At 42.3% G+C, this 20,815-nt stretch overlaps 1 protein-coding gene and 1 long non-coding RNA gene across 4 annotated transcripts in view; one reads left to right on the forward strand and one right to left on the reverse strand.

Annotated features, from left to right (window-relative positions):
* The window catches only part of SYNE3 (spectrin repeat containing nuclear envelope family member 3), a 75,540-nt gene that overhangs the window by 27,204 nt on the left and 27,521 nt on the right, over nt 1-20,815 (forward strand). For all 3 annotated transcript variants that reach the window (XM_064423477.1, XM_064423476.1, XM_064423475.1), the window contains exons 2-11: nt 4,450-4,607; nt 7,593-7,765; nt 8,186-8,495; nt 13,505-13,666; nt 14,381-14,725; nt 15,883-16,019; nt 17,914-18,061; nt 18,811-18,993; nt 19,246-19,389; nt 20,338-20,472. In XM_064423477.1, coding sequence (XP_064279547.1) covers nt 4,450-4,607; nt 7,593-7,765; nt 8,186-8,495; nt 13,505-13,666; nt 14,381-14,725; nt 15,883-16,019; nt 17,914-18,061; nt 18,811-18,993; nt 19,246-19,389; nt 20,338-20,472 — 1,895 coding nt within the window. The remainder of the gene's footprint in view (nt 1-4,449; nt 4,608-7,592; nt 7,766-8,185; nt 8,496-13,504; nt 13,667-14,380; nt 14,726-15,882; nt 16,020-17,913; nt 18,062-18,810; nt 18,994-19,245; nt 19,390-20,337; nt 20,473-20,815) is intronic.
* On the reverse strand, nt 1,403-20,156 carry LOC135302683 (uncharacterized). Its single transcript, XR_010364246.1, has 3 exons — nt 19,771-20,156; nt 4,427-4,592; nt 1,403-1,707 (listed from the first exon to the last, which is right to left on the reverse strand). It is a non-coding gene; the product is annotated as an uncharacterized LOC135302683 (long non-coding RNA).

Consider the following 20,815-nt stretch of genomic DNA (forward strand, 5'->3'; position numbering starts at 1 on the left):
GTCTCGTGAGGGGTGACCTCTGCCTGTGTCTGTGTCGGGGTCTGCAGTGGAAACCCAGAGATGTCCGTGGCTCCCAGAGCTATGATGCAGGGCTGTCAGCTAATTCATTTATCTGCTCCTTCAGCAAGATGGTTCCAAGACCACTGGTAAACAAAGCTGCCTCTGCATCTCTTCAGCCCAGCCCAGCACAATTGGAGCAGATTTTAAAAGCAAAACCCAGCTTGCTGTTGCTTTGGATCCCATTAATTCATGCTGTGGTGTTCAACCTGAGGGTGAGCTGGGGGCACAGCATGTGTGCCCCCACAGCATCCTTCCAGCTGTCCCTTCCTTCTCCAGGAGTTTGGGAAGAGGTGGTAGGCTACAGTACTCTGACCTCCCTCCTTGCTAAATGGTTTTGTGCTTGGAGAGGGGTGATGCTGGCTTGAGACAAGGGTGGGCTGTGTCAGGTATTCACCTTTCCCTCTTCCAAAGGTGCAGATATCCCGTGCATGTAACTGAGCCTCAGACAAACCAGAGCAAGCCCTGGTTGTGCTGGGGGTCTGCCCAGCACAGAACTTTTGCACTTGCAAAATAGCTTTTAAAGTTATTTTGCAAGTGCAGAGTGGGTCTGGCAGAGCTGGGCAAGGGCTGAGGCATCGTCCCTCTGTGCCACTGAAATGTGTGTGCCTACCCAGACACTGCCAAGCTGTGTTCTGGGGCTCACAGGGGTGATTCAGGGAAAGCAGGAAGAGTAGTGTTGTGGGAGAAGTTCAACTATTAATTAGTTTCTGCAGGTAACCTGCCTTACATTTTCCTGTTCCTAAAATGTGCTTTTTGTAACCTGTGGATATACTGCAGGAGCTGTCCTGGGTCAGTTCTGTTTAACACTCCGAAATACACCTCTTCATTACCTCTGCCAGGAAACTGTTACTGCATCTGGACAAATAAAACTTGGTTTTTCTCAGCATCTCATTATCTATGCCAGAATTTCTTTCACATAGTTATTGCTCTCATTTAGTAACATCTATAGAGATGCCATGTGATTTCTACAGTGTGAATGTGCTTTCCACAGTATGAATTAATACACTGATTCAAGTGGCATTAAATGGAAAGCAGTTTTGAACAGCTGGATGCATTTGAAAATAACTGTGAGAAAAACAATTCTGTACAAATTGCTGAGAGGATCTCACTGGTGATTAAGGGAAGCCTTTCCATGGCACAGTGGGTGCCAGAGACTGAGCCTGGGACAGGGGCTGTTGCACCACTGTACAGGTGTCCCTAATGGTCTGCTGCTGTTGCAGGTTGGTGTGTGAATGATGGCTTTGCCCAGCTCCACAGCTTAGATCTGTTCCAGGAGCCACTATGTCTCTCCTTTGTTATTCATCACTGATGACCCTGATCAGGGTCCAGAAGTATTGCTTCATTTCATCTCCAGAAGTATTGCTCAATCTTCTGGTTCCAATGATGCAACAGAAATGGGCTGAATGCTGTTGAATGGTTAACTTTTGTCCACTAATCATTAGTCCCAACTTTAGAAGAATTTGCAGAGGAGTTACAGATCTTGCCAAATCTCAAATAGAAAGCAGTTGTTCTTCCTCCCAAGCACAGAGTAAGTCAGAAATCATACTTTTACCTTGCAGGTATAAACCATGCTGTTAGTGCTTGGGAAGGGTTCCAGAACCAAAGTCAGGTGCTGTAGCTGATTGCTTCAGCCAGCATCTGGCTGCCCTGTGCAGGGGGAGGACAGAGGGTGTCAAAAGGCAGCCCAAATCCATGTCAGATATTGCAGGTTCTAACTACTATGAAAGCCACCTGGGCATTGAGTCCATGCTAAATTTAATCATCTTTGTGGTACTAGATACAGAAATTGCTTGGTCAAAATCAATGATGTTTTATTGCCTTTAGTTGGAGTAGCAAAGTGTTTCTCTTCCTTTGCAACCCAGTGTTCTGAATATTGAAATAACTTTTTTTGTGGTTTCCTGTTTGACTGCTTACGTGGATTGACTGTGTGTGGGCTGGGGGAGGCTGTGTTACTGTGAGGTTTTGACAGAAATTCCTTGTGCTCAGGGAGCAGCAGCATGAGGGCAGAGTGTGAGTGGGGTTTTCTTCCTGTTGGATGACAGTAGGTTTTCCACTGCTTCTTAACCATGTAAGATTGCCCTCAACATTTTGTAAAAAGTAGGACTAGGATAACTTTATGTTCTGTATTGGCTACTCCATGACTGGAGTACTGAAGCCAATTTTAAATATGATATGGATGTTGCCAGGAATAGAAACCTCTCCTAGGAAATGAATGCCACTTCTCATCAGGGTCTATCCAGTAAAGGCACCGTGAGTTTTTGTTTCACAATAGCATAATTTGGAACTACCATAGCTCATGCTTGAGCATTCAGAAACTGTTTGCCTAGAAATGTATGCATGTATGTAACAAGGGAATTTTTAGGGGACAGTCCCTCTACAACTGCCAGATATAGTGAGAAATGTTAATGTGAAAATGAGTTGGTTTTTCAACTGCAATGAGATGTGTGCTCTTTTCCAAGAGCTCTATTATTGTAGTTCAGAAATGTCAGTTCTGAACCAGTCACAGTTGGAGAAGGACACAGCTATCTAGCAATCCACTGAAAATAACATTACTCCATTAGCTGGCTTCCTCTTTACTACTGTTGTGATGTAAGTCAATGATTTTAGATTTAATTATATATCCTGTCATGTTTTTATATTTGAGAGAGGGAGTAGCTGCCCCATGCCACACCACCCTCGCTAAATCCAGTACATCCTGTTTTATTTTAAAAAACCTTTCAAGGTGAGGTCACTCTCTCTAAAGCTACTCTCAGGTTCTGAGAGCTACAGCTGCAGATTCTGTGCTGTCTGACAGGTCTCACTTAGGGAGGAATTCCCTCTTTTCATGCAAATGCAACTCTGCTGGTCTGCACAGGAGGCCTGACCCCATCCTCTGCTCCAGCTGTCCCCATGGGTGGTGCAGTAGCTGCTCTGCAGTTCTTTTGTTCTGTTCTGGGACCTGTTGAGTAGAAAGCCTGCTGACAGCTGGGAAGCAACAGTTCAGACTGTTGTGAATGCTGACATTTTGTTTTCTCTGGTCTGATGTGGAAGAAAACTGACTGGGAGCAGCAGGGAAGGACCTCTAATATTGCATGAATCCTTTTACCTCGTGGAGAGGAACATTGGCAGGATGGTGGGGAGCTTTCTGCTTGTGAGCAGAAGGATGGCTCTTCCTTGTAAAGACTGATCTGCTGAGGGCTATTGTGGTTGCAAACCACCATTGGTCCAGCTTCACCAGCCTCTCACACAGAAAACTTCCACATGAATTGTTTCATGGAAACTGAGGGGCTCTGTGGAACTGGATTCTGCACAACAAACTTGGGTTCAGTAATTAAGTCTCAAACTTTGTGCTGAAAAAATCTTTCAGTGATGAATAACAAAGTATATTTTATTTTCCACAAAACACTGACTGCTTGGCTGGCAGTAGTTGCAGGATGTGGTCCAAACCAATTGAATGGTAGTGGCTCTTGTTCTGTTCACTTCAGTGGAGCTGACCTAGAGCTCATCCTTATTAGTGGAGTTTAGTCCAGGAGTCCTAGGGGTGAGCCTAGGATGGCTCTGCTCTATTGTACAGCACAAAGGAGGCTGGCTGGGCAGTGGAGAGCTTTTGCTCTAAACAGAGACATCAACAGAGCAACCAAGCATCATACATTCCTGCTGATTGGGAATGGGCAACAGGAGAGAGGGAGAGCAAAATTAAAAGCTTGGAGCCTGGTATGGAGTAAAAGAGATGGCAAAAGAAGACATCCACCAGGGTTGATAATCCCCTGTGAGGTCTTGTTTGTGGTTGGTCTTGGAAATTGCTGGCCAGTTCCCATTGCCTGTGTATCCCAGACTCACTGCATGTGCATTCAGGTAACCTCTGCATGGTCTCAGCACAAGAAGTTAACTGAGTGTCTGAGCATCTGATCCTGTTCTCAGCAGCTTTAACACCTCTGTAACAGCAGTTTATGCACCTCTAAGTTAAGCGTGTGCCAAAGTACTTCCTTAGTCTGGTGTCAGGTGCTCAGTACATGAGCCTGGAAGGGCATTGGGAGAGTTTTACACTGACATGACTCTGGGAAGATACAGAAAGTGTTTGTGTTTGGTGTAGCTAATCTGGAATACACACAAACACCAAATTAATCTCATTTAAAAGCTTTGAATTAAGTCTGTTTACTGTAAAGGAGCCTCCCACAGTTCTCCACCTTCTTTTTGTTTCCTGGTATATTTTCATTTGGGAAAGCTGCAGTGTGAGTATGTTCTCTGTGCTCAACTGACCTGTGATACTGCAGCAGTTTTTGCTATTATTGTTCAAAAAGGAAAGCCACAACATCATTAGCTTTTCTCCCTTTCTCCTTTGGATTGCCTTTCATTCCTGCTCAGGTTTTACCCCAAACCTGCTTACCTCCCTGTTTCCTCTCCTTTCAGCTTCTTCAAATGCGATGACTCAGCAGCTCCAGGAGGAATTTGACAGCAGCGTGGAGAATGCAGAAGCTTGGATGAAGGCCATCCAAGAGAGACTGAAGATCAATGACAACACCAAAGGACCTCGATCTGCCCTAGAAGCCAGACTGAGAGAGACTGAGGTAAGGGAAGAGCGATGGAATTCAGAGGTGGCTCTCACTGCTGCCATTGTCACAGCAGTTATTGCTGTGAGCTCAGGACTCTTCCATCAGGAAATTGTCAGCTGCCCCTGCTTGTTGGAGCATTGGGCCTGTGTGGATGGATTCACATCAGTATTCTTTTAAATTTTCTATTTGCAGATTGTTTACAGATGTAGAAAAAGAGGATGGCAATTTGCTGTCACAGGCTTCCAAGCTTTTCAGATGGATTTGGAACACTAGCAGCAGGTTTGGCAGGTTAAAATGTTTACACTCTCCTCAAGCCTGGAACAATTTGGTTGCTGCTTGCAATTACCATAATAATTTGCAGACAACCAGCATATAGTATAAAAGAATCAGATCATGCTAGTGTTCCACCCCCTCCAGGACTCTGGCACTGATAGAAAAAGATTGCAGTGTCCTGGTAATGGGCTGTTTTAAAGTAATTCCTTTGTCCTTTTCCATAACCCTGATGATAACAGGGTTTACAGATCCCCTTTATGATCTGTTCAATGAAAAGGTAAAAGTTCTGAATTTTTTCCTGGTTTTACTTAATCTCTTTTATAACTCTTCTCAGTGAGATCCTGTTACAGATTGTGCCTGCTCTCTTACAGTGATTTCACATTCATTAACTTCAGTTTCATTAGATGTTATCTAGGTCTTGTAATCCCAGAGAAGGAAACACTCCTGTTTGTCCCATTTGTACCATTGGAGGGAGTGGTGATCTTTCTATGACTAACATTTAAACTATTTTTATACTTTTATTACCTGTAATTCCAAGTAATCTGTTCTTTAATTTAAATGGTAAGATCTTTCCCATTGTTACTTATCCCAAAATCTCTCCTTTTATGTGTCTACTTATATTTGGTCTGCCTATTCTGAAGTTTAACAAAAAACAGTGCAGGCTTACATGGATGATGAGGTAGTTTACAGTGATGTCTTCAGCCTTTTTCCTTTACTGTGGCTCATTGGAGGATGGATCTTGCCTGTGGCATAATATAGAGACTGATGGAGTGATGGATGATGGCTAGACTTGTATGTCAGTCATAAAAACCTGAAGCATTTTATCTTGGTCTATAGTTTAATTTTTCTGACCTTAAATTTTCACCCTTTTCTTTTGTCTGGGAAACTATGCTGTGTACAGTTTCAAGAAACACACAAGAGTCACAGGAACTCGAGTAGAAGAGTGATAGTTTGGCAAAGGGGCAACATTCAAGGCAGAGATAACAAGTTATAAGGTCTAGAGATTTGTGGTGATGTGATATGGCCTGAACTGCTGAAGCCTGTTTACTTCTGTGGGCTTTAGAGGAGATCTGTAACATGCAAAAAGTCATGTTAAGAAATTATTTCAACTCAGACTATGGAGATTAATCACTCTAAAGATTAACAAGTTCTTTCTTCCTGTGTGTACCTTAACCACCCCTGCTCCTTCATCCTTCCTCCTTTCTGGGCCTGGCTTCTGTCTCCAGCTCAGATATCCTCATGATGTGCTCACTGCTTCCCCTATTGGCTGTGCTCAAATCCACTGTTTAGTTTTCAGTTCTTTTTTTGCACCTGGCTTGCCAGGGTTTTTTTTCATGCTTCCTTCCTGTGGTTTATTTTCTGTTAATTTGTTAATAAAAATGTCAGCCAATGAGACAAATAATGTGAAAAAGAGATTTGAAAAAGAAAATTGACTGTACAGCCACTGCTTTCTCTCCAGCTGTTTGTTTGCTTCTAATTGCTGGAAAAATAACAGGCTTAGAATACAGCTTTAGTCTAACACTTCACCTGTTGGATGATAGCTGTGGCTTGTATTTTCTTGCTTTGCCCTGCCCTTTGCCCTGCTTCCCTGGATTCTATTAATCATACCTTTCTTAGTAAATAATTTCTCCAAACAACTGTTGATACATCACAGGCAGGTGTGCTGCCTACATGCCAAAAGAACATGCTTTGCTTTTCCCAGAATGTGGGACTGGAGATCCAGAGGCCTTTTACTTGTCTCACCTTTGCAATAACTGACATGATCAAATCCCATAGGCCTAACTTGACCAAAAGTAATCACTGATTTTTAAAATCTTGGTGTTTTCATTGTAGAAGCCTTTTTCTTCAAACTGGAAAGTCTGCAGTTTGCCAGGAGTTTATGGAAGAGCAGCAAGAAAAGCTAATTTGATAGTATCAGAAGTTTGGATAAAGTAATGTTGAAAGCTGACATCTGAATTGGGGGATAATTAATCTGTTAAATTGTACAAAACTTGTGCTGATTTTTCCATCTCTGGATGCTTAAAATTAGATGAATCCACTTTCAGTTCCTGGCATTCCTATTTGTGTAAGATACACATTTTCTCCAATTCATAACTTAGCAATTTAGGGTCGAAGCAAAATTGGGTAGCAGGCAGAAAATTCCACTAGTTAATTTCTCTTGGCTTCTTTTCTAAGCCAACTTTTATTTGCACTAGGAAGCCTTTTTAATACGCTTCATGATTTCTTATAGTATAGCTTAAACTGGAGAGGTTGCAGTGTAGCCTGTGGTGGTTGCCTCTTTGTGCTTTGGCAGGTGGGGAGGAGCAGCTGGCAGCACAGTGCTGTAACCTTACGACAGCAATGGAAACAGAGCCACAAACATTTCATAGAGGATGCTCTGTTTTTTGTAGCTAACTTAAATGTTTTTCAAACATGCTGTGTGGTTTGCAGTTAAACTCAGTCCTTTAGGATGTTTAAGAATAAACGTGTCTGAAAAAACATTCATATTTTCCTTTCAGGAGAAGCTACAGCAGGGATTTAGGTGGGAAGGGTTAATTGTCTGTTCTGTAGAGAGACATTTCCATCCCATAGTAGTCATGTTAACAACTGGACTCAATGATTGTGAGGGTCTTTTCCAACCTAAATGAGTCTATGAGTTCATGATTCCTGGGTAAAAACAAAGTTTACATTTCATCAATTATACTTGTTTTCTTTCCATGCTTTCAGTATCATTTGTTTTTCTCACAGAAAATACGTGCCCTGGAACCAGAAGGCAGCTTGAAAATGGACTTGATTCTTGTGAAGGCAGATGCTGCTCTTCGCAGCATCAGTGAGGATAAGAAGCATGAGGTGCTCTCTAAACTGAAAGACATTAAAGCCTTGTGGGAAGAGACAGCCATATACATTACTCATTGTCACAGGTAAGACAAACACACTCTTGGCTGTGTTGAGGCAGCTGTTTCCTCCAGTGCTTTCATAAAGTGCTTCCTGCTTCTCTCTGCTCGCTGGATTGTAGATAGCAATTCCCTGCTAATCCCAGTCCTGTGAGCATTTTGGGGACTGTGTGAGAAGAGAGGATCAGTGAGACCTCAGTGCTCTGCCTTCACAACCTGGCCCACCCACCCCATGGTCTACAATGATGAGTTTGGTCAGAACCTTATACAGAGTATTTCCTCCCCAAAGCAGAGAGGACCTGGGAAGTGAACCCAAACCCTGCAAATTCAGAGCAAGTTAAAACTGCTGAGAACCTTGTGCACTGCTTTGAAGGCCTTTTGGAATTGTTGGTCTCCACTGCTCCCATCATCATTTCATCTGAGTGCTCTCTCTTGCTCTCCCCACAGCCGCATTGAGTGGGTCTGGCTGCACTGGAGCGAGTACCTGAAAGCCCAGAATGAGTTTTACACATGGATCCACAACATGAGGGTGACCTTGGAGCCTGACATTGAGTTGCAGCTTGGCTTAAAGGAGAAGCAGTGGCAGCTGAGCCATGCTCAGGTTTTGCAGAATGATGTCCTAAATCAGTCAGTCCTGCTGGAAAGGCTGCTGGAGGAAGCTGCTTTGTTGTTCAGCAGGATAGGTGACCCCAGCGTTGATGAGGACGCTCAGAAGAAAATGAGGGTGGAGTATGAAGGAATCAGACAAGAAGCTCAGGTACACTTATGAAGAGTGGGAAGTGTTCAAATTCCTCCTATCTATGGGGTTGTTTGCTACTTGAGTGATGAGGCTTACCTGGTAGGGCTGCAAAAGGAAGCAGAGCCCTGTTCTTTCAGTCAATGGACTGCTTGAGGCAATTATCTAGTCCCAAGATGAGCTGTTCTCCTGGGGTGATGTTAATTGGGATGCTCTTACGTAGTGCTTTATAGTGTGTTGCTGTAAAGTAACTGCAGGCTGCTTGCTGTGACTTAGTGAATATTGCTTTAGGTCATCTCTGTATAAAGTTTGAATTGTTCCTCATCTTTCAGCACATTAGTGGTTCATGTATAACCAGATGCAGAGTACCCATGCCAGAAGCCAGGGAATATTACATGGACACAGCCTTGCTGTAGGAAGTAGGGTTAGTTGAGACCCAGAGCTGCCCTCCCTGCCTGCAGAACTGGGAAACACAGAGGTGGAGTCAGCTCTGGCCCAACACTTTGCTCAGTGGCCACTTCCACTATCTGAAAGATTTTCATGCACACAGATACTAATTCTTGCCCAATACTAATCTTCCAGCTTGAACAGTTGTTAAATAGGCTGGTGTAAGACATCCTGCTTCATCTTTTAATACCAGTGATTTCCTTTCACCCTGTTTTTGTGTAAAGGTTTCAGAAAATGCTTGTACTTTTCACTTCTAAAATTCAAATAAATACAGGACTAGACTATGTGGTATGGCTGAGGGGCAGACATCTGTGGATGGGCAAAATAATTCAATTTCTTACTAATCAAATCAACATAAGTACTCAAAGGGATATTTAAAATATATATATATATAGATACATCTATACCAAACATAGAAATTAAAACCTAGATTTTGCTCATGGTGACTTCCAGAATTTCTTAGGCTGGAATTACCTGGTGCAAATAGAAATAATTTTCACTACATTGGTTCTGCTGTCTGGCTCTGTTATAATGCTGCCTTCTATTAATTCCCACACCTACACACCAGTCCAGAACTGGAGCCTGGCAGTGATGGATGCTTTCCCTCCCTGGATGCTGTTGTACAAAGTTAACTTCAGATCACTGGAAGAACAACAATATTGGGATGCTTTTTCCATTGCCCTGCTTGCCCCATAGATACATTTTACCTTTTGAAGTAAAATACCCCAAGCCCCAAAAGTGACAAAAAACCCCCTAAGCTGGCATCTTTTGTGAGCATGTAGTTCAGGTACTTTTCTAGCCATAAATATATAACTATTGCTAATGTCTCTCCAAAATCTAGAGTATGTTTGGAAATTCTGTAGCTGCAGCTGCCACAGAGAAGCCACCAACAGACCTGGGCCTCAATACTGATTATTTATTTTTAAAGGTAGATCCCTTGATTACAAGGCTTCTGGATATACAAATAAGAAGGTTCCTGGGAATTTGGGTGTTGTCTACCTAGATTGCCATTTAAAATTATCATTCACTCCCTCCTCACCAAAATTATCTTTGGTTTTGAAGCCGGAGACAGTCATTAGTTATTTTAATAAAGCTGTTCTTTTAGACAAGTAATTTGAATACTCAAAGCCAGAATGTGACCTCTCTGAGACTGATTTTACATAGTGTGATTTCTCTAACCAACTTGGATATGTGCTGGTGTAAATGAGATCAGGAAGTGGCTCATACTAGTTAGACAAAATATGTCTTTATGTTTCCAGCCAACTGAGATGCTAGAAAAAGCTTTTCTTTGGCATTGGCTATAAATACCACATTTCATAGAAGGATGAAGTGAGAGAATCCAGCTAAGAAATCCCTCTTTCAGGAGGTACAGAACAAAGAAGGGAGTTGGAAAGTCTTGGATTTTGCAACTGAAGTAAATGAGGAGTTTATTATTTAATGCCAAGGTGTCAGGCACCTTGGGAATTGCATTGGAAAGTATAACACTTGTTAGGGAAACCCTGCCACCTCTTCCAGTGGGCAGGAGGAATGAATGAATGAATGAAAGAGACACAGCGGTTGTAAGGGGATTGCTCTGGCCCCTCACATGATGAGAGGCCAGACTAAATGTGACTTGCAGATGCCAGCTGAATGCCTGAGCACAGGAGGCTCGCTGGTGTTTGTAGATTACACTGGTGTTTGAGGGGCATTTTTAGACCCTGTGCAGTTGTCCAGCTCTATCAGAATGCAGGCTCTTGGACAGTGTCTCTTAAATGGTTTGCCTGTGATAGTGCTTCTTTGGTATGAGCAAATGGTGGGAGGTTTTTTTGGTTTGTTTTTTTTTTTCTCTTTGTGCTAACATGTGTCTTTAACATTCCAAAATTTAAAAGCATATCTTTTAATTACATCAATAGGAATATTTTTAGATGTGGCAGCCATTTCCTACATGTTTTCCCTTGCCTAGGAAATTAAAAATATGCAGAGGTAAATGGTTGTATGTTTCAGCATAAGCTATGGTTCAAGATGGTAAGAAAAGTTATGATGTATGGGAAGTTGATATTTAGGAAATATATTAAATACTTCTGAGCACATCAGATTAATTTCAGTCCATTTTGTCTCTGTTAACTGAAACCTAGATACTTAGAATAATTTGCTAAGGTACCCCAAGGGTAAGACTAAAAGCACCAGGAAGGGCAGCAGGAGCTTTCTTGTATTCTCCTTGAGACTCTACAGAGGGATTTAAAGTAGGAACTTCCTTTATGTGCTCTAGATTGCCTTCCAGAGGAGGCTTATTTGCCTTCCCTGACTGTGAAGGCAGCTAAGGGGAGGGAGCTTCCTAAGCCTCTGTCCTCTTTCCTTGAGCAGCCAGGGCCAGGCATATGCTGTGCAGCCCTTGGCAAACCCATTCCTTTCCTGTCTGTGCTCTTACTCTTTGCAGGGCCATGTCCTTGCTTCAAGTCTCCTCACTTCAGCCTAGTGAATGTGGATGTTGAGTTTCACACTGTGCTTCTCCCCAAACAGCTAACCTAACAGGAGCAGGTGATACCTTATTTTTCATCATTGGAAAATTTTCCTGCTTAACCTCTTGTGGGGGGAGGGCTCAGCCAACTCTTTTTAAGCTTTTTTGTCTGACAGCTAGCACAGTCTGTCTGGGTCCATGGCATCTATTCCTTGTCCTCACAGACCAGCAGTTCACCCAAACTGCTTATTCCTTTATTTTACCTGACCAAGGGTAGGTTCTTTTAACTTCATTTTGAACCCCTTGTATATCAGCCTAAGATTTTTGAGCTTAATAACATCTCTGCTTTGTTATTGTGATTTAAGCCTTTTGGAGCTTCTGCCAGTAAAATAATCTAATTCCCTGGAGTCAATAAGCTTAGGCTGAATTGGGTGACTTTGGTGCGTGGCCCTTTTACGCTGCTATAAGGTTGTCTTCTTTAGATTATTGACCTGAGTTTGAAGCATGAATTGTTTAGCCTCTGCAGATTTGAGAATTGACACATGGGCATTTAGCAAGTGAGGTGTTCTGCTGGATACATCCTGGCCACAGAAATCTACTGTCATAATTCTACCCTTTGGTTTCATCCAAACCTGTGTATGGATGGTGCTATTAAAGGTCATGCTCTAATAAATGGGCAGCATTTCATCCTCCATGGGAAACAACTGTCCCTTAGCTGTTCCTCTTTTGTCCCACAGCAAGTCAGCTAACTTGAGGGGCATCACTCAGGATTTGCAAAAGTCAGCAGAGACTGAAGTGGCAGTGTGAAAAACAGGCTGCTGGTGTTCCACTTGCAGGGTGGTGGCTTTGTAGTGCACCACGGGCATACCAGTCCCAAAGGTGAAGGGCAGAGTCCCAGAGGGACTGTCACCCCCCGCACATGGGGATCCTGTTGGCCTGGCTGGAGAGCAGGAGACAGAAAGGAGATGGCTCACTGCCACCTCAGGCAGGTTGGCAGGTGTGGGGACCTCTCCAGAGCCTCACAGGGACAAGGGAAATGCAAAGGGGACTTCTGAGCTCTACCCACCATTGCAGCTGTCACTCAGAGGCCAGTGCTGCTCAGAGGCCCGTGCTGAGTCCTGTATTACACAAAATGAAACTTGGCCCATTGTCTGTGAGAGCAAAGGGTGCTTTCAAGCATGCTGCAAGCACTAAACAGATTGCACAAGAAGTGGTTTTGGTTTTGTTTTTTTTTTTTTTAATTTAATGTAACCACAGTGTACCTCCATTGCTTTCCATGCCAGCTGGAGAAGGGCAAGGAAAAATCAGTCTGATTTTGCAGAAGATAATACTAATGTTGAATATTATACTAGTGTAACAACAGAGCAGGTGATTTGTGTCAAAATCAAAAAGGCCTGAACTTGGGCTGGCAAACAAGGCCAGTCTGAGCAAACGTGACTCTGACTTGTGAGGAGTGCCAGACTGGATCAACAGGCAGCAGCTCATGGTGTGCAGGCTCTTGTAAATTCAGGGATTGTTGGCTGTGGGATGCACAGGAGTAACTTGAAAAATGAAGCCTGCTTTCCATTCACTTGAATTTGTTTCCAGAGTCTGTGATACCACCACAGAATAGTTTGTGACCTACTAAGTACAAAAGTGCATGGGCTACACAATTGAAGGTGATGATCATTTTCAATGCAGTCTGTTTAAATGATGAAGTATTTAAAACTATTTTCATGCTTCTACTGCATTCTTTTATTTTCATTTTGAGAGATAAAGAAGATGTGCTCATCTTTATTTTTAACCCACAAGAGGAATGTAACTGCTTGTCTCTCAAAGTGAAAACCAGAAACAAACTTCTGTCTCTTTTCTTTTTCTAATGAGAGAGTAGGAATGCTCAGAAAACCAGAAATTCAGCTAACAAGGTCTTGCAGTTTGTGTTCTTGGAGACTTAGACATTAAGAGCCTGCAGCAAAATCCAGACAGGAGCAAGCCTTTGTGTACTTTTGTGTTCTGTTTCTCGAGGTAAACTTTGAATTCCTGTGGAGGCCTAGCGTTATCAGGGCTCCTGAAAAGGGAGTCTTGTTTGTAAATTCTGGGTTACAATGTAAAGAAAAAAGAGCCAGATAAGCACAGTCCTCACCACTTCTGATGTCTCTTGTTACAGAACAGAGTGAAACTGCTTGAAACGATAACCAAGGAACATGAGCAGTACAGCGCCAGTGTCAACCAGTTTCAATCGTGGCTCAGTGGTGTCACAGAGAGATTAAACTGCTGCACTGGAGAAGCAACCACGTCTTCAGCAGAGGACAAGCTAAAGGCACTGAAGGTCCTTGAACAATATAGCTCTAACAAGGAGCTAGGATTGTGTGTTTTTCATGCCCATATGTGTTGCTCAAACCATACAAGGGTGTCCTTTAGAAAAAACTTACACATACAAAATAGATGGTGATTTTAGCATGGGCTAGGGCAGATGAGTCGCACGAGGTCCTGAAACTGTTTGTATGTATGGTTCTTCCAGTATGAGTCACAAACTGGTCTGGTTTGTTTTTCTTAAAGCCTGAGCTCCAACAGTTATGTGATTCTTTGAGAATCTTGTTTAAATAAATCAGATTTGGTAAACATGATCCAAGTAGACCCTGAAGGTTCACAGGTTTTGAGAGTTTAGAGCTGGTGACGAAAATACCAGTTTTGAGAACAATATCCTTTATTTTGGTGCCAATGCTTTTAATGTTTGCCTTAAAATCTCTGAGATCCAACTATTAATATATGTCTAGTGCCTGCAGCTCCTCTTCTCTTTGCCAGGGATCTCAGTTTTATCTCATTAATGAAAACAAATTTTTTCAGAATCTATGACAATTAGTATTTCCCAGAAGGCAGTCAGATGACTAACCCTGGTCACTTGAAAAAAACATATTTTCAAATAAGAAGTGAAAACCAAAATACGTATAACCAGGAGGGGTGGTCTTTTTTCCTACTGATTTCAGCTTTTCTCCCAGCTTTCTATTCCTGCAGACAATCTTTATTTAACTTCTTCTTGCAGGAAATTGCCAAAGATATTAGGAGTGGTGGAAAGAAATGGAAGCACCTTGAAAATCAGTGTGCAGAGGTGATTCAGAATACCTCTCCACTTGGATCTGCAAGACTGAAGGATGAACTTGAAGAGCTAAGAAAAGCCTTGGAGAAGTTGAAACTGCTGAGTAGTCAGGAGGAGGAGAGATTGCTCAAGATCCAACAGTCTGAAAGTGCCTATGAGTCCCAAGCCAGACAATTAGAAGCAGACATCCAGCAGCTCAGGAAAGATTTACAGAGACTGGAAAATGACCTGGACCCTGGGGAAGGGGAAAAGACTGAAGATGAGTTTTTAATGCTGTGGAAAAAATGCAATGTAAGTTGTTATTCTTTGTGTGGAGGAGGAAGTGCAGCTGTAGACTGAACATGCATAGTCACATCCAACAGATGCCTGTCCCATTGGCTAGAGATGATAAGGAAAGAGAATGAGTGTGTGTGAAACACACTGAGGAAAGTGTGACTGCCAACAGTGGAGTCAACTGCCCCAGCCTTCATCTTACACTGCACAGAAGGAGCAGGGTTGGAGGATGTGCTGCAGTTTGTGCCTAGAGTTCAAAGGGATCATATGCAAAAAGAGCACAATACAGAGCAAGCAACACAATTTGCTCCACTTAAAAAGAAGCAGGAAATTAATGCCTCACTGAGTGTATATATATATATATATATACACACTGACACAAGTGCACATATTTCTGAGGTATTTGGTAAGACCATTGCTATGTCATATCCATCATCTCTGTAAGCTAGGTACCTCTCTTCCTTTACCAGGAGACACATCATCAGTACTAAGGAGTTCTAAGATTGTAACAATCCAGTATTTACACCAAAACCAATCTGCTGCAAAAATGAGTGCAAAAAAATTGTCACACGTTAAGTAGATAAGAATCTTTACTGCTCATTTTCTCTCGAGAGCTGGCTTTGCATTTATTATCTGTTCTCAAAATGCCTTTCACTGCTGTTTGTATGTCTAGAACTATGCAGAACTAACTGGGAGAAGTATATGCAAAAAGGATAAAAAAAATTTAGACTGGTTCAATCCAGCTACATTTGCATGGGTTTTAGTTGTTTTTGTTTCCCTGAGTCACCCTAGAATTAACATTCTCTATATGTGAGTCTCTGAGAAAGATCTGTTCAGGCAAACAGATGTTTTTTAGACTGCTCAAAAAATGCAGCTCATGTTATATACTGCAATCAGTGAACTGAAACCAGGCATGTTTGGGATTCACTCTGTTCAAACAGAGAACCCTGCAGATCAGATGCAGAGGCTGGGCAGTGTGAGGGGAGGAGAGAGAGCCTGCTGGAAAAAAACTGTTGCTGAGAATGTTTTCTGTCTTAGCAAAGACCATATTCTTCATAATCAGGGAAAAAAGCCACTGAAAAGGGATTTGTGCATACCCTGAGACACAGCCTTACTTCTTATTTCTTATAAGACACTACATAAGGTACGATCTGTTCATTATTTTTATAATTAAGGCAACAAGGGCAGCTCTGGCTGCAGAAGAGTCAAAGATTGAGAGGCTGAAGGCTCAGCTTAAAGAACTGCTACGGTTTCCCCAAGATGTGCAGCCACACATTGACAGTGTTGTCTCTGCAATACAGCAGTATCAAAGGTACTGGGAAGTCTGATTATGGTGGGGGGAGTCTTCTCTCAGGGATTGTCAGGGGCCTAAGAAAAAAGTGAATTGTAGGTGATGGGTAGAAGAAAAAAGCTTTTGATAATTACATCTGCCTCCGTGTTTCAGTCAAGCTGTAATTTTAGCCATTTGCTAGGAGCTGGAGGCTCCTGGTCATTCTCAAGCAATGATCTTACATCATTAATGTTGTGTATGGTTTGAAGAAAATTAGATTGTTGGCAGCTAATTTGATCTAATTAGCATTTTATAATAATAATTTATGTATTTTGCTTGTCTTTCATGCTAGCAACTAGAAAATCAGGACAGGAGCTGTGGTAGTAAACGGTTCAGAAGAATTATGGCCCTCCCTTGTCGAGTTTGTTGCGGTGACTCACCAGCCTTAGCAATTATTTGGCAGAGTTTATTCCCCTTCTCCTGGCAGCTTAAATGCATGTTCCTGTTTTCAACTTGCCTTGGGTTGGAAACTCTGAAAGTTTAGCCTCTCCCAGACTTCAGTGTTTCCGTTTCCAGGCTGCCTGGAATCAGGAAGTAAAGAAGCTGCAGCAAATTTTACAAACTAGAAGAAAGGATCATTTTTTAAGGGAAAAAAGAAGGTCAGTTCTTTTCCTGTATCCCAGCTTATTCCCCTCTGTGCACAGTATGCTGTCCTGCTGGAAGGGTTATAGGTCATTGTGGGAAAGGATTTCAGTTTAAAAACTAGAAAGTAAACAAAGTTGAAAGAGGAGCAAAGAAGGCAGGGGACTTGCCTCTGAGTAGAAAATGGCAGCTGCTTCTTTGCCAGCTTCTCTCCAAAGCTGCTTTGGGAAGTCTGGCAGCTTCCCACTGAGCCTGGCAGGGGCAGCAGAGCAAATGGCAGAGGACGTGGAAAGTCAGAACTTTCTATTTGCAGAGCTTTTGGCCTCTGCAAACTTGTCTTTGTTTAGCCCCGTCATGGCCCAGTGACACAGGTAAGAGTGCTGTTTCTGTTTGTGTGGAAAGGCAGCATTGATCCTGATTGGCATTGCTCTCACCTGCTTGTCTTGTGAGTTTGCAAGATACTGTTCCCCTGTGAGCATAAAGTTTGAGCTGTGTTTTGGCAAATCAGGCAGGATTCTGCAAACTGGGAGGTCAGGCAAGCTGAGAGAAACAGGAGGCAGCTGCACGGGGTGTGTCACTGCTGGGCCTTGTCACTTGGCTGGGTTTGGGCTGTGCTCTTTCTAAGAGAAGCCTGGATATGCATTGGAGGTTTGCTGATTTATAGTATTCCAATAATAGAGCTGTGTATGAGTGTGGATACATATACATAAATACAAAGCTTTTTAATCAGAATCACCTCTATCTACTAACATAAATTCAAGTGATTCTGCAAAATTTAAAATAATTGTATCTGAAATAAAAATGTATTTTTCACTTTTTGTGTTAACATAAGGTTATAGAAGACTTTTTAACGTAATTTTTTTAAGAAACAAAATCTTGTTTTTTACAGGCAACTGCAGTTACATTCTAGACACTCTTGATTTGTTCCTCCTATGAGCCAGTGAGACTGCTCTGATAATATGATTTGTTAAATCACACTGGTGACAGCAGCCAAGAAAGTTCACATACAAGGGAAGACTGCTGGCTACTAGAAAAGCAAAGTAGCTCCTGATACACAGTTGCGTAGAAGACAAATGTGTCCTGAGACATCTAAATAAAGTTTTGTCAGATGTCTCTGACTGACAGAGCAGCTGCTGGCAAGCAGCAGCAGGCTCAGGCAGTAAAACAGACTGAGGCCTTTGTGTTGTGTATGGTTTACACTCCAGTATTGTGTTAATTCATGCCTGGAAGAATAGAATGCTTGGGCTTGGATTTCTTCATAATCCTTCTCTTGGCTGTCACTTTATCCTTACAGTGTTAGAAGCAAGACTTCTAAAATGAGCGCTGATACAGAAACCCAGATGTGGAGACTCATCCAAGATCCCCTGCAAAGTTTTGAGCAGTGGAAGCCATCGGTCCAGATGCTCCTGGAGACTCCAGAGCCAGAGCTGGCTCACATTGAGGTAGCAAAGCTGTTGCTAAGTTCAGAAATGTGGGTTTGACCAAGCCTGCATACAGCTGCCAGGCAGCAGCAGCTGGAAGGTCCTGCCAGCCTGGCAGGAAACCCCACAGTAGGGAAGGAGCTCTTTCCTTGGCTCCAGCTGTAGCACATTATCGTATTTTCTGCCTTCCATTTGGTTAAGTGGAGTTGTCAGCTGAGTAGGCTGCAGAAAGTGCTAGGTATCTTTAACAATGATGATAATATTGTTTAGCATTGGCCCAGATCTCCCTGGATGGGAAGTTTGTGGACTCTGTTAAAGAATTATCTGGTGATATGGATGTGGGATTAAAATGCACAATTAGTGCGTGTTCCCAGCAAGGTGTGTTTGTTACTTTGTCATCCCTGTGATCTCCAGAATAAATGTGTCTGTGAACAGGGATGGAATTTATCCTCAGGATGAGCATTCAAGCTGTCCTTTCTGTTGGTTGTTTAGGCCTCTCCTCTGCACAGACAACTCTTTCCATAGTACAGCTTACCTCTCTTTCTGTTCACAAAATGGATGCAGCCCTGGTGCCTCTAACATTATCAGGAAGATTTTTCCTTTAACTGGGCACTGTCCAGGTACCTTCTGCTACCCCTTGTTGGCCCAGCATGCTGTTTTTACCTGACTTTGTTGTACTGCTTTGGTTGTGTGACTTGTGTGACAATAATATGGTTATATGATTTCTTTTTTTTTTGTATGATCTCACTGGAAGAACTTTTCTCCTTCAGGCTGCTCTAGCTGAAAGCTCCCAGTTCAAAGAGAAGCTGATGACATTACAGATAAAGAAAGATGTGCTAAACAATGTCCTTGGTGAGGAAAAAGCAGAGTCTTTCCTTCAAGAAGTAGCTGAAGCTTCAAAGGAGAGAGAAATTCTACACAAAAGTCTGCTGCAAAGCAAGAGCAAACTTCAGGTGAACTACAAAACCCATATACTGTCTTTGCTTGTGATAAAGACAAAGATGGAGTCTTTACTAAGCCAGTTTTATACATACAAATTTAGTACTAATCCCTTTTTCTAGATTAATCAAATATTCAAATAAATTTGTGGTCTGTTGCATAGTATAGCTCAGTGTTTGTCCTGAATATGAAGCAGATATTGACAAAGCATAATGCCAAGGTATATATGTTAAATGCTGGACTTGTTTTCTTATTTCTTCGTTTAGAATTTGATATTGCAGCATAAGAACTTTGATGCTGGTTTTGCACCATTGCAGAAGAAATTATCTGCCATCAAAGCCAAATTAGATCTGGAGAAGGAACCACGGCCTGACTTCTTGGGTAAAAAGACACAACTCCAGAGACTCCAGGTACATTACAGTATTGCTTGGCCATCTTATCCTCAGCTAACTGTGGTTTCTGTTTGTTCTTATTTTCCTAGCATTGGAATTCAGTACCTTTCCCCTCGATTTTGTGTTAGATAATTTAATTTGGTGCAGTTTATAGCATGGGTGAATGAAATTAAAGCAGTGCAGATGAAGCACTGGCAAACTGAGCTTGAGGGAAGGAAGAGACAGCTGGAAGCTCTTGGTGGTACACCTTCTTGGGCTAGTTTAATTGCTAAAGAAAGTGTACCCTGACACTTCCCACTGGCAGTAAAACTGCACAAGATAGATTGGTTCAGGTTAACTTCCTCAAAAGAGTTTCCACTGTTCCACTTCCTTCTGTATTCTCCTCTTTCTGCTCTTTACCTTGTCACTCAGCTGTGACACATGCTGGATTTACTCCACGGCTGATCCAGCTATGCAAGATAAGAAAAAAAAAAAAGGGAAAAGACGATAATGTTTGGTTAGTGTTTTGAACTGGTTCAGCAAAGGGTGCAACATGCAGTAGAGCCTGTTCAAGGCATACAGTGGGATTACACACCGGGGAGAGGGGAGAGAGGAGCAGGAGGAGAAGGGAAAGGGGACGTGACTGCCATGGTGAGCTGTACACCTGTACTGTGGCACTTCATCCTTGGTGACCATAGGGGTGTAGTCACCACAGTTCTTTGCTGGTTATCCTACGGCTCCTTTGGCACTTCTCAGCAACTTATCTTCTTTGCTAGCCCCCAGTAACATGTAAAGGACATCCAACTTTTTTTTTTCAGAAACATTTACTTCTAGGCATCAAAACAGTTCATTTTCTTAATGACAGTGGCTTTTACTGGTATTTTTTGGCCTCACACTGTCAAATGAAGCTACCTTTGGTGTATGTTTTTGAAAGTCCATACCATGCCTAGCACACTACACACATGGAATCTGTCTTTTCCTCTGCAGATGATCCAAGATGACTTGGCAGAGCTTGCAATTCACATGGAGGAGGTAGAGAAGCTTGTTCAGTCAAATACCACACACAGGCATGAAATGAACCAACTTTCATCTGACTCTCAAGCCCTGAAGAGATCACTGGAGGTAACATAAGGAAGTTTTTAGTTGCCCGGGGAGTTGTCAGTTGCTTCTATTTAAAAATATTTTAAAACATCTTTGAGCATAAGACATTACAGATTACATTACAGATGACATTTGAGTTACAGATACTTTCATTTTGGGGAAAGAAAACACTGAATTCTTAAGACTTTGATAACTTTTCCAGGATTCTCTGATTATCTCTAATGTGATTTCCCTTGGAGATAGGATGCCATCCACACGGATATTGTGTCTGTATAAACTGTTTCTGGAGTGGGCCTGAGATTCCTGACCAAAAGAAATCATATTATCATGGTGCTGCTTGCAGTTCACAAATTATGGGAGAGGG

Source organism: Passer domesticus, chromosome 6 (assembly GCF_036417665.1).
Source record: "Passer domesticus isolate bPasDom1 chromosome 6, bPasDom1.hap1, whole genome shotgun sequence".
Taxonomy (NCBI): Eukaryota; Metazoa; Chordata; class Aves; order Passeriformes; family Passeridae; genus Passer; species Passer domesticus.